Source organism: Wolffia australiana, chromosome 11 (assembly GCF_029677425.1).
Source record: "Wolffia australiana isolate 7733 chromosome 11, ASM2967742v1".
In the NCBI taxonomy this organism is placed as follows: domain Eukaryota; kingdom Viridiplantae; phylum Streptophyta; class Magnoliopsida; order Alismatales; family Araceae; genus Wolffia; species Wolffia australiana.
In genome coordinates this window covers 2,980,837-2,996,206 of record NC_135845.1, presented here as the reverse complement: position 1 = coordinate 2,996,206, position 15,370 = coordinate 2,980,837, and the positions used below count along the sequence as shown (strand labels likewise).

The following is a 15,370-nucleotide window of genomic DNA, read 5'->3' as shown; positions in this document are numbered from 1 at the left end:
GATGGACGATTTAGGGCGGATGACGAGGCTATGGGTAGGAATGGGTAAGGGATAAAACAATCCACAGAAATCACGGTCGATTCTTGGACTTAAAACCGATGAAATCTGGTGGTGCAGCTCCGACCCTTATCGAGGGCGGGAGTACTGTCTTCCCCCACCGCGACGATGCCTAAGCACCGAAATCAATACCTCGAATTCACGTCGCGAAGAAACACTCGAGAAAAGGAGAGAAGAAGAGGAAATCCAAGTCTAATTCTGACGGCGGTGGAAACTTCCCGAGAAAATACTGAGCGGAGAACACGTCGACACCACAGGGTTCAGGTATACCTCAGCATCGTAGTGCGTGTAGAGGCTGCAGGTAATTCTGCTCGTGGCGACGAAGGCGGCGTGATACTGGAACGGGCGCTCCGGGCGTTGTCCGGCCCTGGTTGACGTTATGAAGCGGGGACGCCGGGTCTGGCGCGAACTCTCCGTGCGGCGCTGGCGCGCGAAAGTCTGTGAGCGCACCAGCGCTGCTTGAGGCGCGCCGCCGACGGCGCGCAGCGCCGCGCGACGCGGCGTCGCGGAGGCGCACGGGCGCGAGCGGGATGTACGCGGTGGCGTCGCGGTCGCGGCGTGTGACGCGGTTGCGCGGCGGTGATGACGACGGCGGCGGCTGCGGCGGTGGCGGGCGGCGGCAGCGGTGATGACGCAGCGCCGGCGACGACGGGGAAGGTTAGGGCAAGATGAGGGGTAGGGCAATCCTCCAAGAAGAGTTAGAAAGAAAACTCAATTCTTGAATTATGATTGCCTAATGAGTTCTTGAAACAAATGACCTTATATAGGCCTTGGAGGAAAGAGAAAATAACTAGAAAATAAGACACGCAAGGGAAAACGTGCATCACGTCACGCTAAAGGGCAGTTGTGGATCTGCCTTTGGCGTCGTGTCATGACGCGCGTGGAGACGTGCGCGGGTGGTGACGTGGCGGACGACGGTTGTGGCGTGTTGACTTCTTCGTTGACTCCTGTTGACCGAGGTGGGTTGACTTCTGTTGACTTCATCTTTGGATCCGTAACGTCTGTGTTGACCCCGACTGCCTGCGGTGACGTGTCCCGGGCTGATGCATTGGCGTCCTCGCCATCATATTTTCTCCGAACAATAGAACCTGAATATCTATTTTGTTTGATGTTAGTGGAAAACCCAAAATACCATGTATGCTAGCCATTATCTGTTCCGACATCGTATTTGATATCGATATCATTATCCCCTTAATGATATCAACATCCGATGCCGTTATCAATCTGACGATATCCTGAACTGTTGACCGTCCAATAATACATAATGATATCTGTTATCGATATCCGGATCTGATGTTGTCCACGTCCATATTTTTCCAATGCACGGATACTGCGTTATCCGACAACGGATAACACTTATGGATATAATTAGTAGCACCCAACTACCATGACTTTAGTAGACACTTAATTATGTTTTGATATCCAATACCCATTCACAATATTGATTATCAAAACAAAAGAACCTCGAAAATTGAGAAAGGTGCATGTATTTAGAAAATAACCGATATCCATCATCGGACAACGATAACGGATAACATTTACAAAATTCTCGATGACAAACGTAAGCCAAATGAAACAGCTTCTGATGTCATTATCTCACATCCATTTTCATATTCATTATCTGCACGGCAGCACCCTAGTGACTTCTTATTATTTTTCTATTGAAGTTTTTTTTTGACATCTTATATTCAGCTAATTTAAGGATGTGAGGAGGTTGATATAGTGCTCTTAAGTTGGTGAGTTTGATCCAACAGAGACTTGTTTGTCTCTCTTCTCATGTTGATGAAATTTCATATACAGTGCTCAATGGATTGTTCAGCTTATTTAAGTGTTTGAGAAATAAGGTTGCCTTTTTGCTCATATAAATATCTTTTAATTGCCGCAAATTTGCTCATATATTAGTGAGACCTTAATGTCTACCCGACCTTATAAAATCTCCTACACTGCCACCAAAACATTTATAAATAACAATCGTAGCTAGCATAGTTGTGCTGTTGATTCTTCAGCAGATCTGTCACTGCCGTCGTCGTTGCAATAATTTTCTGCTCAGATCATAGTTCGAGGGATTGCAGTGGAGAAACAGCAGTGAAATCCTACGATTTCTCTAGATTTGTAGCTTGTAATTTCGGCAGGTGACGGAATGTCTACGGCGGGGTTATGTCTCTCCTTCGCCTTCCCTTCCGTATCTTCTCGTAGTCAGAAGTATTGCAAGGTTTGATTCTTCAGCTCAGCGCATGTCGCCAGTGTTTTGGAGGGCAAAATAAATGATAACCGCGGTGTATATTTGATTTTGTAGGTGAGCGAGATCGGCAGCTCTGCATTCTCTGGAAATGTTACCATATGGAACGCCAACCGGATCTCAAAGATTAAGGTAAGCTTGATTGCCGTAATGCTTTATTTTTTTGTCATAAGCTCGCAAATTCTCTGACTTTGCATTGTGGGGAGCATGGTATATTGATCATTTGTCCACATGCATAAGATCCTTGCTTTCGAGTGGTTTATCATTGATCAATCGTCCGCATTCGAATTTATCATTTTCAAATTGGAATCTCGATTCCAGTCTCAAGTCTTGTCGCCAATTTTTGGGAGCTAATGGTTTACAAACATTGATCGTTTAATGATTCCGGTTTCCATGCTATAAATTGTTTGATCGATAATTCTTGTATATTTTCTCTTCTAGTGTCACGAGTTGGAAATATATGATTTTTATTTCTCTTCAACCATTCATGCTGTCAATATTTCTGTGTTTTCCTCAAGTCATAAGACATTCCACCTGAACCAGTTTTTCTTCAAAAAAAATTTGTGTTTGCCAAATCAGTTCAGTGTTTGCCTCATCAGTTCCGGCATTATTTTGTGTCTCTGCTAGCTTCTGGTTAGGTCCAATGTCGATGATGATGATGATGAAGGGTGGACAAGGGCAATGGCTACGAATCATCATCATCCTCCTCATCGTCACTCTCCCAAGACCAAATATAGTCAACCTTTGTTTTTTCGAACCAATGAATGTGGCTAATGGCCATGATCTTTTGTCATCGTCATGGGCATCTGGTTTCCACGACTTTCGCCTGCATCGTCCATGTTATCAAACCACAGATGGAGATTTCATCATCAATGAAATAAATTAGGGAGATTTCATCATCTGTCCAAGTCACCTATGAAAGAGGATGGCGTAATTTAGGGACAACGATGGAAATGGCGAAAGTTTCATCTTCTGTCTAACCTACTTTCGGTCTATTGAGTCATTTATGATGATGAGAAAACATCAATGATGACGAACACAACCTACAAAAGCCTCAGAGATGTTGACCTGTTTTCTAGGTTGCAAAACGGTGACTAATTAGTCATTGATATTGTCATCTGTGTTTCACACAAGATGAATGGAAAATGATGAGATGATGACAAGAGGATGTAAAATTCATGCACCTCAAACGTATCAAGGTAATATCGAAAACCAGATTCGATCGTAAATCAAGATGTGTCACAATGTAGATAGTTCAAAGATCCAATTCGTGATGAATGCCAAGGACAAGAGGGCAAGAGCGAATAGAAAAAAAGAAAGCAGATGTAGAGGTGCTCCCCTTCTCGACAATGCGCCTTTCCACTGGTTCAGTTGGCCTGCTCCTGCTGCTCCTGCTCCTGACAGATAGTAACCACTATATCTTGAAGCATTTCCAAAAGTATTGATCCTCGAGCTCCCCTTCTGTTTGTTCAAGGGGTTCCCCCTAATGAGTCAACATGTATCTTTTTATGCTGTTGACCTGTCCTTTCAGTTCTTGAGTAGAATGTATCACAAATTCATCATCGGATGATTAAAACATACTACGCAGATGATTCATAAGTTTCATCATCCATTCATCATCATCATCATCCTTGATGTGGCACCTAATTTTTCATTTTGTCCTCTGTGATTTGCAGTACTCTGGACCGAAAAAGACGAGAATTTCAGCCAGTGCTTCCCAATTCGATGCTATAACCATGGCCCCTCCAGACCCAATTCTGGGGGTATCTGAGGCTTTCAAGGCGGACACTAATGATCTAAAACTAAATCTGGGAGTTGGCGCTTACCGAACAGAAGAACTGCAACCCTACGTTCTGAACGTAGTTAAGAAGGTGGACTAAATTACATCGCATTAAACTCTCCAGATCATTTAAATTACCTCATCTCCTCTTTTATTTGAGATTTTCATTACTGGTCTTCCATTATTCTCGCAGGCTGAAGCCCTTTTGTTAGAGAAGGCTGAAAACAAAGAGGTAGTTTGAGCAAATTGATAGTGTTAATTTGCATTCATTTGCAAACACTGGATATGATTGTTGGACTAATAAAATTTTAAATCAAGGAATCATGCTTTTGATGAATTTCATGGATTATATGATAATTTAATGGTACTATAAATCACCTTAACTTCTCTTAAATCAGATATCCACTATTGAATAGTCTTCTCTACTATACTTGGCTCACAGTTTATTAGTCTTTAAATATGATTAAATCTACATTTAACTCCTCCAAAGATTCGGCATCCAATTAAAGAATTATCTTGCTTGCCATTTTGTTCAAAAAATATCTCTTCCAATGAAAATTATGATACCGTTGCGCATGCAGTACCTTCCAATAGAAGGATTGGCCGGATTTAACAAGGTTACAGCCGAGCTTATATTCGGAGTAGATAGTTCCGTTCTCATGGAAGGAAGGGTATTTATCTATTAACCCATCCTCTTTTCTTGTATTGTGATATTTATTCATCGCTGAAAAATACCTAATTAAGATTTAAATTCCAGGTTGCCACTGTTCAAGGTCTGTCTGGTACCGGTTCTCTGAGGTTAGCTGCTGCATTCATCCAGAGATATTTCCCAGGGGCAAAAGCCCTGATCTCGGCTCCTACGTGGGGTACTTCAAATCTTGATCCATCAATGTTCATAAGTTTGATTCGGAATGATAGCATTAATTACTGGCAGGAAATCATAAGAACATTTTTAATGATGCGGGTGTCCCTTGGTCTGAATACCGGTACTATGACCAAAAAACCGTTGGCTTGGATTTTGACGGGATGATTGAAGATATTAAGGTATTCATTTCCCCCCCAACTTCTTCAAATCCTCCTTAAAAAGGGTTTAATTCGATTTTTTTCCCCAAAAAATTTAGGCAGCACCGACTGGATCTTTCATCGTTCTCCATGGTTGTGCTCACAACCCCACTGGCATTGACCCGACTCCGGAACAGTGGCATGCGATAGCCGATGTGATCCAAGAAAAGGACCACATTCCCTTCTTTGATGTTGCCTACCAAGTACATCACTCTTCACTTCTCACACCACAGAAGCATTCCTCCATCTGATCCTCAATCAATGGCAGGGATTTGCCAGTGGAGACCTTGACACAGATGCATCATCGGTCCGGCTTTTCGCCTCTTGTGGATTGGAGCTTCTTGTGGCTCAATCCTACAGCAAGAACCTGGGTCTCTATGCCGAGCGTGTGGGTGCCATTAACGTGGTCTGCTCCTCTGCAGATGCCGCATTGAGGTATTAAAAAGATTTGTACATATTTTCTATTGTTAATGGTGGCAGGTTGACCACCAATTATGGGTGGTCTTCCTTATTTTTTTTCAAAAAAAATAAAAAATAAAAAGATTCAAACTCTGATACCATGTTTAGATTCAAGAGGCTACCACTGTGCTAAAAGCTATAACTGATAACAAGGGCGTTATTTTTCCTCTTAAACTTTTAACCCTGCAATATTTCAAAAAACAATTCTCCACATTTTTTCCATGGTCAGGGTGAGGAGCCAAATAAAGAGAATTGCGAGGGCGATGTACTCGAACCCGCCCGTGCATGGTGCTAGAATTGTGGCCAACGTGGTCGGCGATCCAATGTTATTTGGCGAATGGAAAGCAGAGATGGAGCTGATGGCGGGTCGTATCAAGAAGGTACGGCAGGCCCTATTCGACTGCCTTAGCGCCAAGGACAAAAGCGGCAAGGACTGGTCTTTCATCCTCCGCCAGATTGGCATGTTCTCCTTCACGGGCCTCAACAAGTCTCAGGTTAGCTGCTTCTCTCTCTCTTTCTATTTATCTCTCTATCTATAGTTCTCTATCTCCTTCGTCTGTGTTGTATAACCTACTTTGACCTGGTGGAACAGGTCAGCTGCTTTTTCTCTTTATAGATGTTTCTCTCTCTTCGATTTTTTAGGGTCCTCATTGATCTGGCTGAGGGGTTTCAGATCCACTACTTTTCTATATCTTTTTTTTTTAAGAGCCTCCCTTGATCTGGCTATGCCAGTTCAGGTCAGTGGCCACTCTCACTATATCTATCTTCCTCTTTCTTCTATTTTTTAGAGCCTCCCTTGAGTAGGGTTATGCCAGCTTCTCATTTCTCTTTGAATTAACTGTATCATGTTTCTCTCTTTTCTATTTTTAGAGTCTCCGTTGATCTTCCCAAGTCGGCTCAGGGAAACTAATGTTCTCTCTCTTTTCATACTCATTCTTGGTGTTGATCTCTATGTCTATCTTTTAGCTTCTGGAACCCTAAAAATTCCTTCTTCTGACTCGTTTTATCGCTCTCTCTCTATCTCTTCTATTTTTTGAATCTCCGTTGACCTAGCAGAGCACGCTCAAGTCAGATATTTTTGAATCTCTGTTTACAATCACTTTACTATCTCTCTCTCTTCGTTTTGAAACTCCGTTGACTTAGTATAGGAGGATGACTCTCTCTCTTTTTTTATCTCTCTCTCTCTCTCTCTCCTAGAGATTAGAATATCCGTTGACTGGGGGGACAGGCACTGGTCACCTTTCCATCATCATGTTCTTGAATATGTGTTGACCTTGCAGAGCGACAACATGACGGAGAAGTGGCACGTGTACATGACCAAGGATGGGAGAATATCACTGGCTGGATTGTCCCTGGCAAAGACCGAGTATCTTGCTGACGCCATCATCGACTCCTTCCACAATGTCAGTTGATGTGGATTATCTTCTGAATAAGAGTATGAACTTACTCGATATAATCCTTTATACTATGGATCTTATTCGTTATTTTTTAAAAAAATCAGATATTGCTCTGTGTTTCTTTCTCTTTCAATTATTGTCTCTAGAAGCTACTTGGTGCAATTACTGACAAAGGGGATGGGATGGGATGGGACTGAACGACCATTTGTTTATCTCTTTACATTTTTTCTCGGCCACCAGCAGTCCGCATCTCGTCATCATCGTCACCTTTCCGTCATCAGTATCTGAGACAGTCTTCTCAGAGATCATTAAGTTCAGACCAGAGTTAACTAGAAGAAAAGTACAATATTTATTGATCAGAGTTGATGATACAAGTATGCAGGCCCTCCCTCTCGGGATATGGCCCATTAGACGATCACTGGCCTCCCAATCTCTTAAGAGAATTAACTTAAGAGCCTTAGGAATTACTCCTCCTTGAGTGTTTTCCTGATCTATACACACTTATCTAGACATATATATACTATCCTTATTCAGGCAGTTATACTGCCTCTTCAGTAGCCTTCTTCGAACATATCCAAGGATGTTGTCTGTTGGACACTCCCCCTGGATTCGTCTTCAGGAGATGCCTTTGTTAGTGTCTCTTCAGATGCCTCCGTTGGTTGGGTATGCTGTCTTGACTCCTAGGAAGATTCTAACGGTATATGTGAGTGGCTGCCACAACTGTCATAACTATCATTTTTCATAATCAATATCGATTTATTTCTTCTTTTGTATACTTTAGGATGACTCATATTAGTATCATTCAGTCATTTGCTCATACTAATGATTGTCCATTTGATTCCACCCGATATCTGATATCGGACAACCGATACCCCATATCTGGTAGAAATCAGGGCGGTTTGTGATATCGGATATCAAAATATACATCTGATGTCTGATATTGGGACAGATATTGCAGGGCTCCGGACATGGCGGATGCCAGTACTGGATATCGAATCCGACATCCAATATCGAAATCTGTTATCGGGATATCGGAAATCAAGATCTGTACCAAAAAAAAGATATTCGATATCTGGATATCAGTTCAAAAATAGAGGAATAGTGTCCCATTTGGAAAAAGTAAAAAATTATGTTAGTATAAATTCTGTGGTTAATGAGTTGTTAAAGAATTCATGCGCCGTACTCAAATGTCAGATCCATTAGTAAGGTGGGCTAGAAATGTGCTCAGCAGTAAGAGACTTCTGGCCCATTTTGTACTGGGCTGGAAAAATATGATATTAAAAGCGAAATATAAATTTAAATCCATCAAACAAATTATAAAATACTCAATGAAAGAGTATATATGACTCACAGTGCCCAAGTGAGGTATTAAAAACAAATTAAAGTATAATTTGAATTCGTATACCAGATATAAAAAAATGATATTGTCAAAAAAAAAAAAATATCCGATGTCGATGTCTGATATCGTCATCCAACCTTTGGGACGAAAACGGATGCTGATATTGGAACTGATAACGGCATTGGATATTGGAACTGTAGCAACCGAGATCTGATATCGTCATCCGGCATCAGGATATTGGTATGGATGGATATCAAAAAACCCATTTCTGTTGGCCATCTCCGATGTCGTCACTGCTGCCTCTCTCTCTCTCTCTCTCTCTCTCTCTCCATCCACCTCGCTCTTTTTCCCTCTCACTCTCATTCTATTCACCTTGCTCTCTTTTTTCGAGTACAGAAAACATGTGTAACTACCCGTCACACATGTCACCATTTGCCGTCCGTCCTGTCCCATCTGAGAAGTAGGGATGTCAAGTTCATACTTTGATGTCGAACGAATGTTGTTTATCAATGAATGAAAAGCCAAATTATCTGGTTCATGTTCGTGTTCAGTACGCTCATGAATGAATCTCTGCTCGGTGAGTTTCTTTTATAATACGCAAGATCAGCTCTATCAAGTAGTAGGAGGTTGTCCCTTGAAACTTAGTCATGAATCATGTCACCAATACATTATATGTTAAGAGTTTTGGTATGTATTGTCCATGCATCCAGAAAAGGGTCTGATATCAGGATGTATATTTTTTATAAGTTATAAACTTTTTCAACCTTAATTTGAATAAATTGAGATTTGATACTGAAATTTGTCATCTTCCTGGCATCTTACAAAACTACCACGGTTGAGCATGGAGAAGACATTACCCTCCTAGCGGGGCACTTTTGTCATTTATCTCCATCTAGCGTGCCACGTAAGGCTGACGTGTACTGTTTCTAGAACCTACATGTCATGTCGAAATTACGGCCCAAATATTAGCGGTTAATATCACCGAAAGTGCGAAAATGCCCTTGAACTGACGGGGCCGTCCCGGGGTCTTCAGAGGGGTAAGTTTGTCATTGGCTCCCCCCTGATCGCCTATATATACCCGCCCTGTTCGTTCAAACTTGGTTATCTTGAGAAGCGGCCATGGCGAGAGTTGGTCGGCGAGGGGGCGACTACTCGAAGGGAAACGTTGAATTGTCTCAGAACGGTTGTTCTTCGTCTACGCACGGCGATCGCATCTTCTGGAAGAGGAATCGCGACATTCATCATCGAACGGTGACGAAAACGCCGGTGAAGAACCTAATCATGGAGGAGGTGGTTATACTGAAGCGCGGCGAAGATCTGAAATCGAAGCAGGCCACGGCTTCGAAGGGTTTTCGTTCATCACTGCATGATGTTTCTTCCGATTATCAACCGGGAAAAGATCGCGGTGAAGTTACAGCGGAGGACACTTGCCGATCTTTGAATCGCGCTTCGAGAAAGAATGGGCGGACTAGGGCTTTGGGAGACATCTCGACTCGTGATTTGTCGGTTTCGGATCCAGAGAAGGTGTCCGTCCCTTACGCTGACTCGCTGTTTCTTCGTTCTCCATCGCCAGGATCCCTTCCTTTGCCCTCGTCATCGTTTCTGAAGAAGAAAGTTGCAGCAACTACGGATCTCGCGACTCAAGCCTTGAGATACATGCTGCGGCTCGATCTGCCTTGATTCAGGCGCTACCTGTAAATCTTGCTTCTTTTTTTGTCCGAAGCAAAGTGGAGGACCTTAGATGGTCTCCCGGATACCGAATATATAGACGGGTCCTTTTGCTGTCTTCTAGTTTATAAAGTTTTAGACATAAAAACCCGTTTCTTAATTTTGTCGCGTAGGTTGTTTCTGTCATGGGCCTGCCTTCTAGCCCGTGTAAATATTCTCATCACGGGAGAATTCGGTAAGTTTATCTGTTACTAGTTGGTAGGTTACAGCCAATGTAAATGTTTTGATTTTTATCCTTGAAACAGTAACTTTTCAGATATAGCTACTGTTAAGTTTATTTCACGTAACCATGAGTCTGGCCTCTGATATTTTTGTGACATGATTTAGATGGAGTTGAACTGGTCGTCCTTCTCTATAAATGTTTCCGATTCGCTCCGTTTTCTGTGTTTGTGTCGTTGATAGCTCATCCTTTTTTATTCTTTTACTCAAATTTTTTTCTTGGGCTTGGCTTGTTAATTTGTTCGTTCGAAACCCGAGTTTTTCTTCTCGATGTCATGCTTATTCAAATGTTTTGAGATTTTTACTTCTACTTATGAAAATATTTATGAGCCTGTTCATATTCGGTGTTCTCTATCCGTATGATATTCATTTAGTAAAATTTTGTAGGGTATCAAAGATCATTTGCACCGTAAATAGACCAGAAAATATCTCGTGCTTTATTATCTTTATGAATCACGATTACGGTGGGTTTCATGTTGTTTTGTGGACAATTCTTGCACCACACTGGGGCTCAGTTTTGCTGCCCTTTATTGGTGAATATCCGAAATTAGATGCCACAAAATCTAAAGATTCCAGAAGTTTTTGTATTGCATCAAGGATACATTTTCCTCAGCATTCACATCTTGAAAGTATCATAACTTATGCATTCTTATACACTAAACCTGTTTCTAATGAAACCTTAAATTGGTGGATTCAAAACTATTATATAATGGATCTTGGAAGTGGAAGTTTTATTTTTTAAAAAGTTGAAATAAAACTAAATTTTATTTTAAAAACTAACAAATTGCCAAACATATCTTTAGAGAAAGAAAAATACATGCACGAGGGGTAAACGGGTTCATACAGTACAAAATATCCATCTTATTTCTTATTTATCTTTTCTTCATAATGCGAATAATGTAATAGTTATCGCTAATTCATCGCTGGTCACAGCTTTACAAAAGACTTATCCTGTTATTTCACACTACTATGCACTGAAACTTCTTTCTGTTCGTTTAGATGATTCCTTATTGTGGCTCGGGCGACATCTCGGAAGGCTTTCCTTGGGGCTCGGGCTGCGTTGCACCATGATTCATTATTGGGCCTGGTGTACTTGTATAGGTATATCTATCTCAGCTACCCTGCGTGCAGATAATTAAGAGAAAATAAGTTGAAAATAAAACATCAAATATATAAGATGGATCATTAGTAAAAAATGATTTATTATTTATTCCCTTTTTAAATCTTATTTGGGCTAGAATATATGATCACATTGTTGCTTCTCTTGTCTCACCAGAGGGGAATGTGATAGATTGTAAAGTACATCAAGTTTTGTTTACAACTTGGGATTGTAATTAATGTTGGTCGGTACTCGGTCGTTGGTGATGGTGGCCTTTACCACATTTGTGTGAATGGCCTAAGGCAAAACACTTGAAAATAGAAATACAAAAATTGAAATGTTGGTGAAGCTGTATGGTCCTTGGCCCCCTAAGTCTTCCATGAAGCATTGATGCTTGACTCAACCCCAACAACCCTCTCTCTTCAACCCTGTAACCTGGTTTACCCCGAAGTCTAGTAAATGTTTTCATAATTATGTAACTCAAAGATATTAAAAATAGTTCCACCTAAATAGACTTTCAATGATACTCAATAGGAAATAGTCGCTGATTGTATTTCAATGACAAATATCTTTAGCATACAATCATGTATAACATGATGGGTTAATATACATTACTTTTACCTATCTATTGAGTCTCTTCTTTAATTCGTTTTTATCATTTTTTTCTTGGGAGGATGTAGATTTAATATTTATCAAGATTGAATTATTACTAGTTGAAGATGTGTGAAAATAAAATATTATTTTTTTGAAATCTAGCTGGAGTCTTTTGGATATTTTCTCCTTTTCATACCTTCAATTTAAAAATATTTCACAACCAATAATGGGTAAACTACTTAGAGAATCACGAGAACCCGTAGAATGAGCGTAAATTGATGTTTGATGTGATTGTCTTCTTTATCATATCACATGGCATGACTCTAAATGATCTCAAAATGTATAGTTATTACAAATAACTTTGCCTCACAGTATTCTCCTCTTAACTTTTTCAATCATGTACTAAATGTTTGGTTAAAAGATAGTAAATATTAAAAATATTTGTCAATTATATCCAAATGTTGATCTTTATACTAAGGTTTCCATTGGCTTGAGTCCTAAGCTATGTTCTTGTTCTCCTTGTGACTTGTTAAAACCTGCACCACAAGACACAATTCCAAATCCCATGGATTGTTAGAAACAGATATAATATCAAAGCATGTCTCAAAAACTGGATGTAAAATTCTGTAGAAGGCCAGGTTTGATACTTGCTCCTTGCAGTCGGATTTTTCACCAGAGGGGGGGTGAGAAGAGGCAATTTTTAAAGTTAGGTATAGATCTTTCTCTACAGACTTTTAAATTGAAGGTGGTTAGTCTATAATTTCAAAAACCTTAAATCCAAATGTATTGCGAGAGCAAAAATGAGACAATAGCTTCTTTTACTTATAACTTTGTCGTTCACTTCATGAGCCATAAAAAGGTAAGATAAAGTATTGTATTTGTTCATGAATTTAAATTTTAAAATAAATACTAAAACTTATTATACATATGTAAAATCATCTCGTTTAATATAATTGCAATATTTTATTTTCTTCAATTATGAATAAAAAACCAAGGTAGGTAAAAAGATTGGAGTTGATCATCGTGTTTCACTGATTAAAGGATATATGTTAAATATAACTATACAAACGAGGATAGAGGATTTGGTTATCAGTATGTCATAAAAGTTGGAGTCCTAAACATCACAGTTTTTATATACATCGAGGTAGTCATCCAATGGACGCATGAATTTCATAGTTTTGTACAAATGAAGCCAGCTATCCTCGTATGCATAATTAAGAGAGGAATATTTTTCCTATCGTCATTAACATTAATTAATCACAAAATTGACTTAACTCGGTTGATAAGTTGAGTTTCCCACCCATGGGTTGCATAACTACATGTCATTCTCAGAAAATGATGCAAGACAACTAGAGGGATGGATGCCGATGACTAGAGGAGACGGGACAGATGGCAATGGATATGGGGTGCAGGAATTGGTTGAGGGTAGGAGGGATAAAACATACCAAAAACCCACATGATTGATTTCGAAAACTTAAATCCGATGAAATTATGGTGGTGCAGCCCCTTTCCTCATTGATGGCAGGAGTACTGTCTTCAACCACCGCGACGATGCCAAAGCACCGAATCCAATACCTTCGAATTCGCGTTCGCGGGAAAACTCGCGAGAAGACCTAATCCATTAATTTGTTGAAATTCCAAGAAATTTAAAAACAACTCCGAGGGCGATGGACGAATTCCCGTGGAATACTAGACGAAGAACACATGATACCAAAGAGTTCAGGCATACCTCGACACCGAAGTGCGTGATGAAGTGGTGGAAAATTCTGTTTGTGACGAGGCTCGGCGATCTGGGCATTATATAGTCCTCTGGACGAGATAACTAGAAGTTTCGGGCATTGAGCGGCCCTGGCAATGAGCGTGGTGGACGAGCGGTGAATGCTGACAGACGGCAGACAAGGCTGTAGGGTGTGCACGAGCGCCAGCGGGTGCTGGTGCACGCTGGCGTCGGCGGCGCTGGTGTGCGCGGGCGCCGGCAAGCGCTGACGTGCACAGTGCCGGCGGGAGCTGGCGTGCGTGGCGCTGGCGTGCGTGGCGCTGGCGTGCGTGGCGCCAGCGGGCGCTGGCATGCGCAGTCGCCTGGCAGGCGGTGGCTTGTGCTGGCGCCGGCAGCGCTGGCGTGCACGTGCGCCGGCGGGCGCTGGCTGCGCTGGTGACGGTGGGCGCTGGCGTACGTGGGCGCCGACAGCCCTAGCACGGGCGGTGGGTTGGCTGCCTGCGCGAGCGTAGCCTTGGCGTGGGCGGTCGGCCGGTTGCCTGCGCGGGCGGCCAAGGCGTGGGCGACCTGAGTGGCGGTCTACGGGGTATGGGGATGGCCTGCACGGGCGGCTGGAGGGGGGACTTGCGCAGGCGAGGAGGGCAATGAAGGGGATGACGATGAGGAGTGGCGGCGGCGGCGACAATCAAAGGAAGGGAGGAGGAGGCTAGGGCAAGTCCTCCAAGAAGAGTAAATAACTCAATTCCTGAATTATAACTTGTCTAACTGTTTCTTGGAACATTGGCCTATACATATAGGCCCTGGAGGAAAGAGAAAATACAGTTAATAAAATAAAAATAAAGACGGGCGACGTGGTTTTGTGTCATGTCAAGGGGCAGTTCTTGATCTGTTGTTGGTGGCATGTCGTGATGTGTGACGGGGTGTGCTGAGGTGGAGACGTGCTCGATGTTGGCGTGTTGACTTGGTCGGGTAACGGTGGCGGCGTGTCCTCAGCACCAATGTCGACATCGCATGACGGTGGTGGCGCGTCGTGTGTCAATGCGTTGACGTTGTCACCACCAGAAAATATAATGAAGTGTATTGGCTCGCTCATTAAAGTATGGTCCCTCATCTGATTGATTCTCCAAATTTGCCTTATGGCCTGATCAACTATAAAATCCTAATGGATCATCTTATTTGGCCTCTATGTGTTGAGAAATCACTAGAGAACTGTTATTATATCTTTGACTACCTTGTCTAAGGAGTTCATGGCACCATCTTAATTGAATCACCTCTCCCTATACCAAACGTGAAAAAATCCTATTTTGACCTCTCAATCATGTTTGTAAACTTCTAGTTGCACTTAACTTAGGACTATTTGGAATTCCAAGAATAGATATTTTTAGGTCATATTCAATGTATGATTTAGGATCCACGACATGTCTTTGGTGTCTCAAGTCCAAGGACCACTTAGAAAACCATGACCTGAATCCACATGATTGATATTTAGTAAGAATACCATTAAGCAGTTTTAATGGATCTATTAATGCAGGACAATGTCGGGGACGAGGTCCTGCCATCACCGAGGTGTGTTGGCTTGGTGTCGAGTGTGACAAGGTCGGACGTCGTCTCGAGGGAAGTCGTCCAATAGAGGATCATATGAGGGGGAACCTATGATGCAATGTAGGGGCATGGGAGTTT

At 41.9% G+C, this 15,370-nt stretch overlaps 2 protein-coding genes across 2 annotated transcripts; both read left to right on the top strand.

The window, feature by feature from the left end:
• Nucleotides 1–2,013: 2,013 nt before the first annotated feature.
• Nucleotides 2,014–7,111, top strand: ASP5 (aspartate aminotransferase 5). The gene is made up of 11 exons (XM_078583209.1): nucleotides 2,014–2,269; nucleotides 2,354–2,428; nucleotides 3,973–4,167; nucleotides 4,270–4,308; nucleotides 4,658–4,747; nucleotides 4,834–4,942; nucleotides 5,011–5,120; nucleotides 5,198–5,341; nucleotides 5,407–5,573; nucleotides 5,827–6,091; nucleotides 6,878–7,111. Exons 1-11 carry the CDS (start codon nucleotides 2,198–2,200, stop codon nucleotides 7,007–7,009), a joined length of 1,398 nt encoding a protein of 465 aa, XP_078439335.1. The 5' UTR covers nucleotides 2,014–2,197; the 3' UTR covers nucleotides 7,010–7,111.
• Nucleotides 7,112–9,429: 2,318 nt separating this feature from the next.
• Nucleotides 9,430–11,742, top strand: LOC144709893 (uncharacterized). Its single transcript, XM_078583544.1, has 3 exons — nucleotides 9,430–10,027; nucleotides 10,175–10,236; nucleotides 11,280–11,742. The coding sequence occupies exon 1, from the start codon at nucleotides 9,453–9,455 to the stop codon at nucleotides 10,011–10,013; it is 561 nt and encodes a 186-aa protein (XP_078439670.1). The 5' UTR covers nucleotides 9,430–9,452; the 3' UTR covers nucleotides 10,014–10,027; nucleotides 10,175–10,236; nucleotides 11,280–11,742.
• Nucleotides 11,743–15,370: the final 3,628 nt, after the last annotated feature.

Excerpts from the sequence above, each read along its gene's own strand:
- ASP5 (XM_078583209.1), top strand. The coding sequence starts at position 2,198 with ATGTCTACGGCGGGGTTATGTCTCTCCTTCGCCTTCCCTTCCGTATCT. Across the intron at positions 2,429-3,972 it reads ACCGGATCTCAAAGATTAAG|TACTCTGGACCGAAAAAGAC; the intron begins GTAAGCTTGATT and ends TGTGATTTGCAG. Across the intron at positions 5,121-5,197 it reads GGATGATTGAAGATATTAAG|GCAGCACCGACTGGATCTTT; the intron begins GTATTCATTTCC and ends CAAAAAATTTAG.
- LOC144709893 (XM_078583544.1), top strand. The coding sequence starts at position 9,453 with ATGGCGAGAGTTGGTCGGCGAGGGGGCGACTACTCGAAGGGAAACGTT.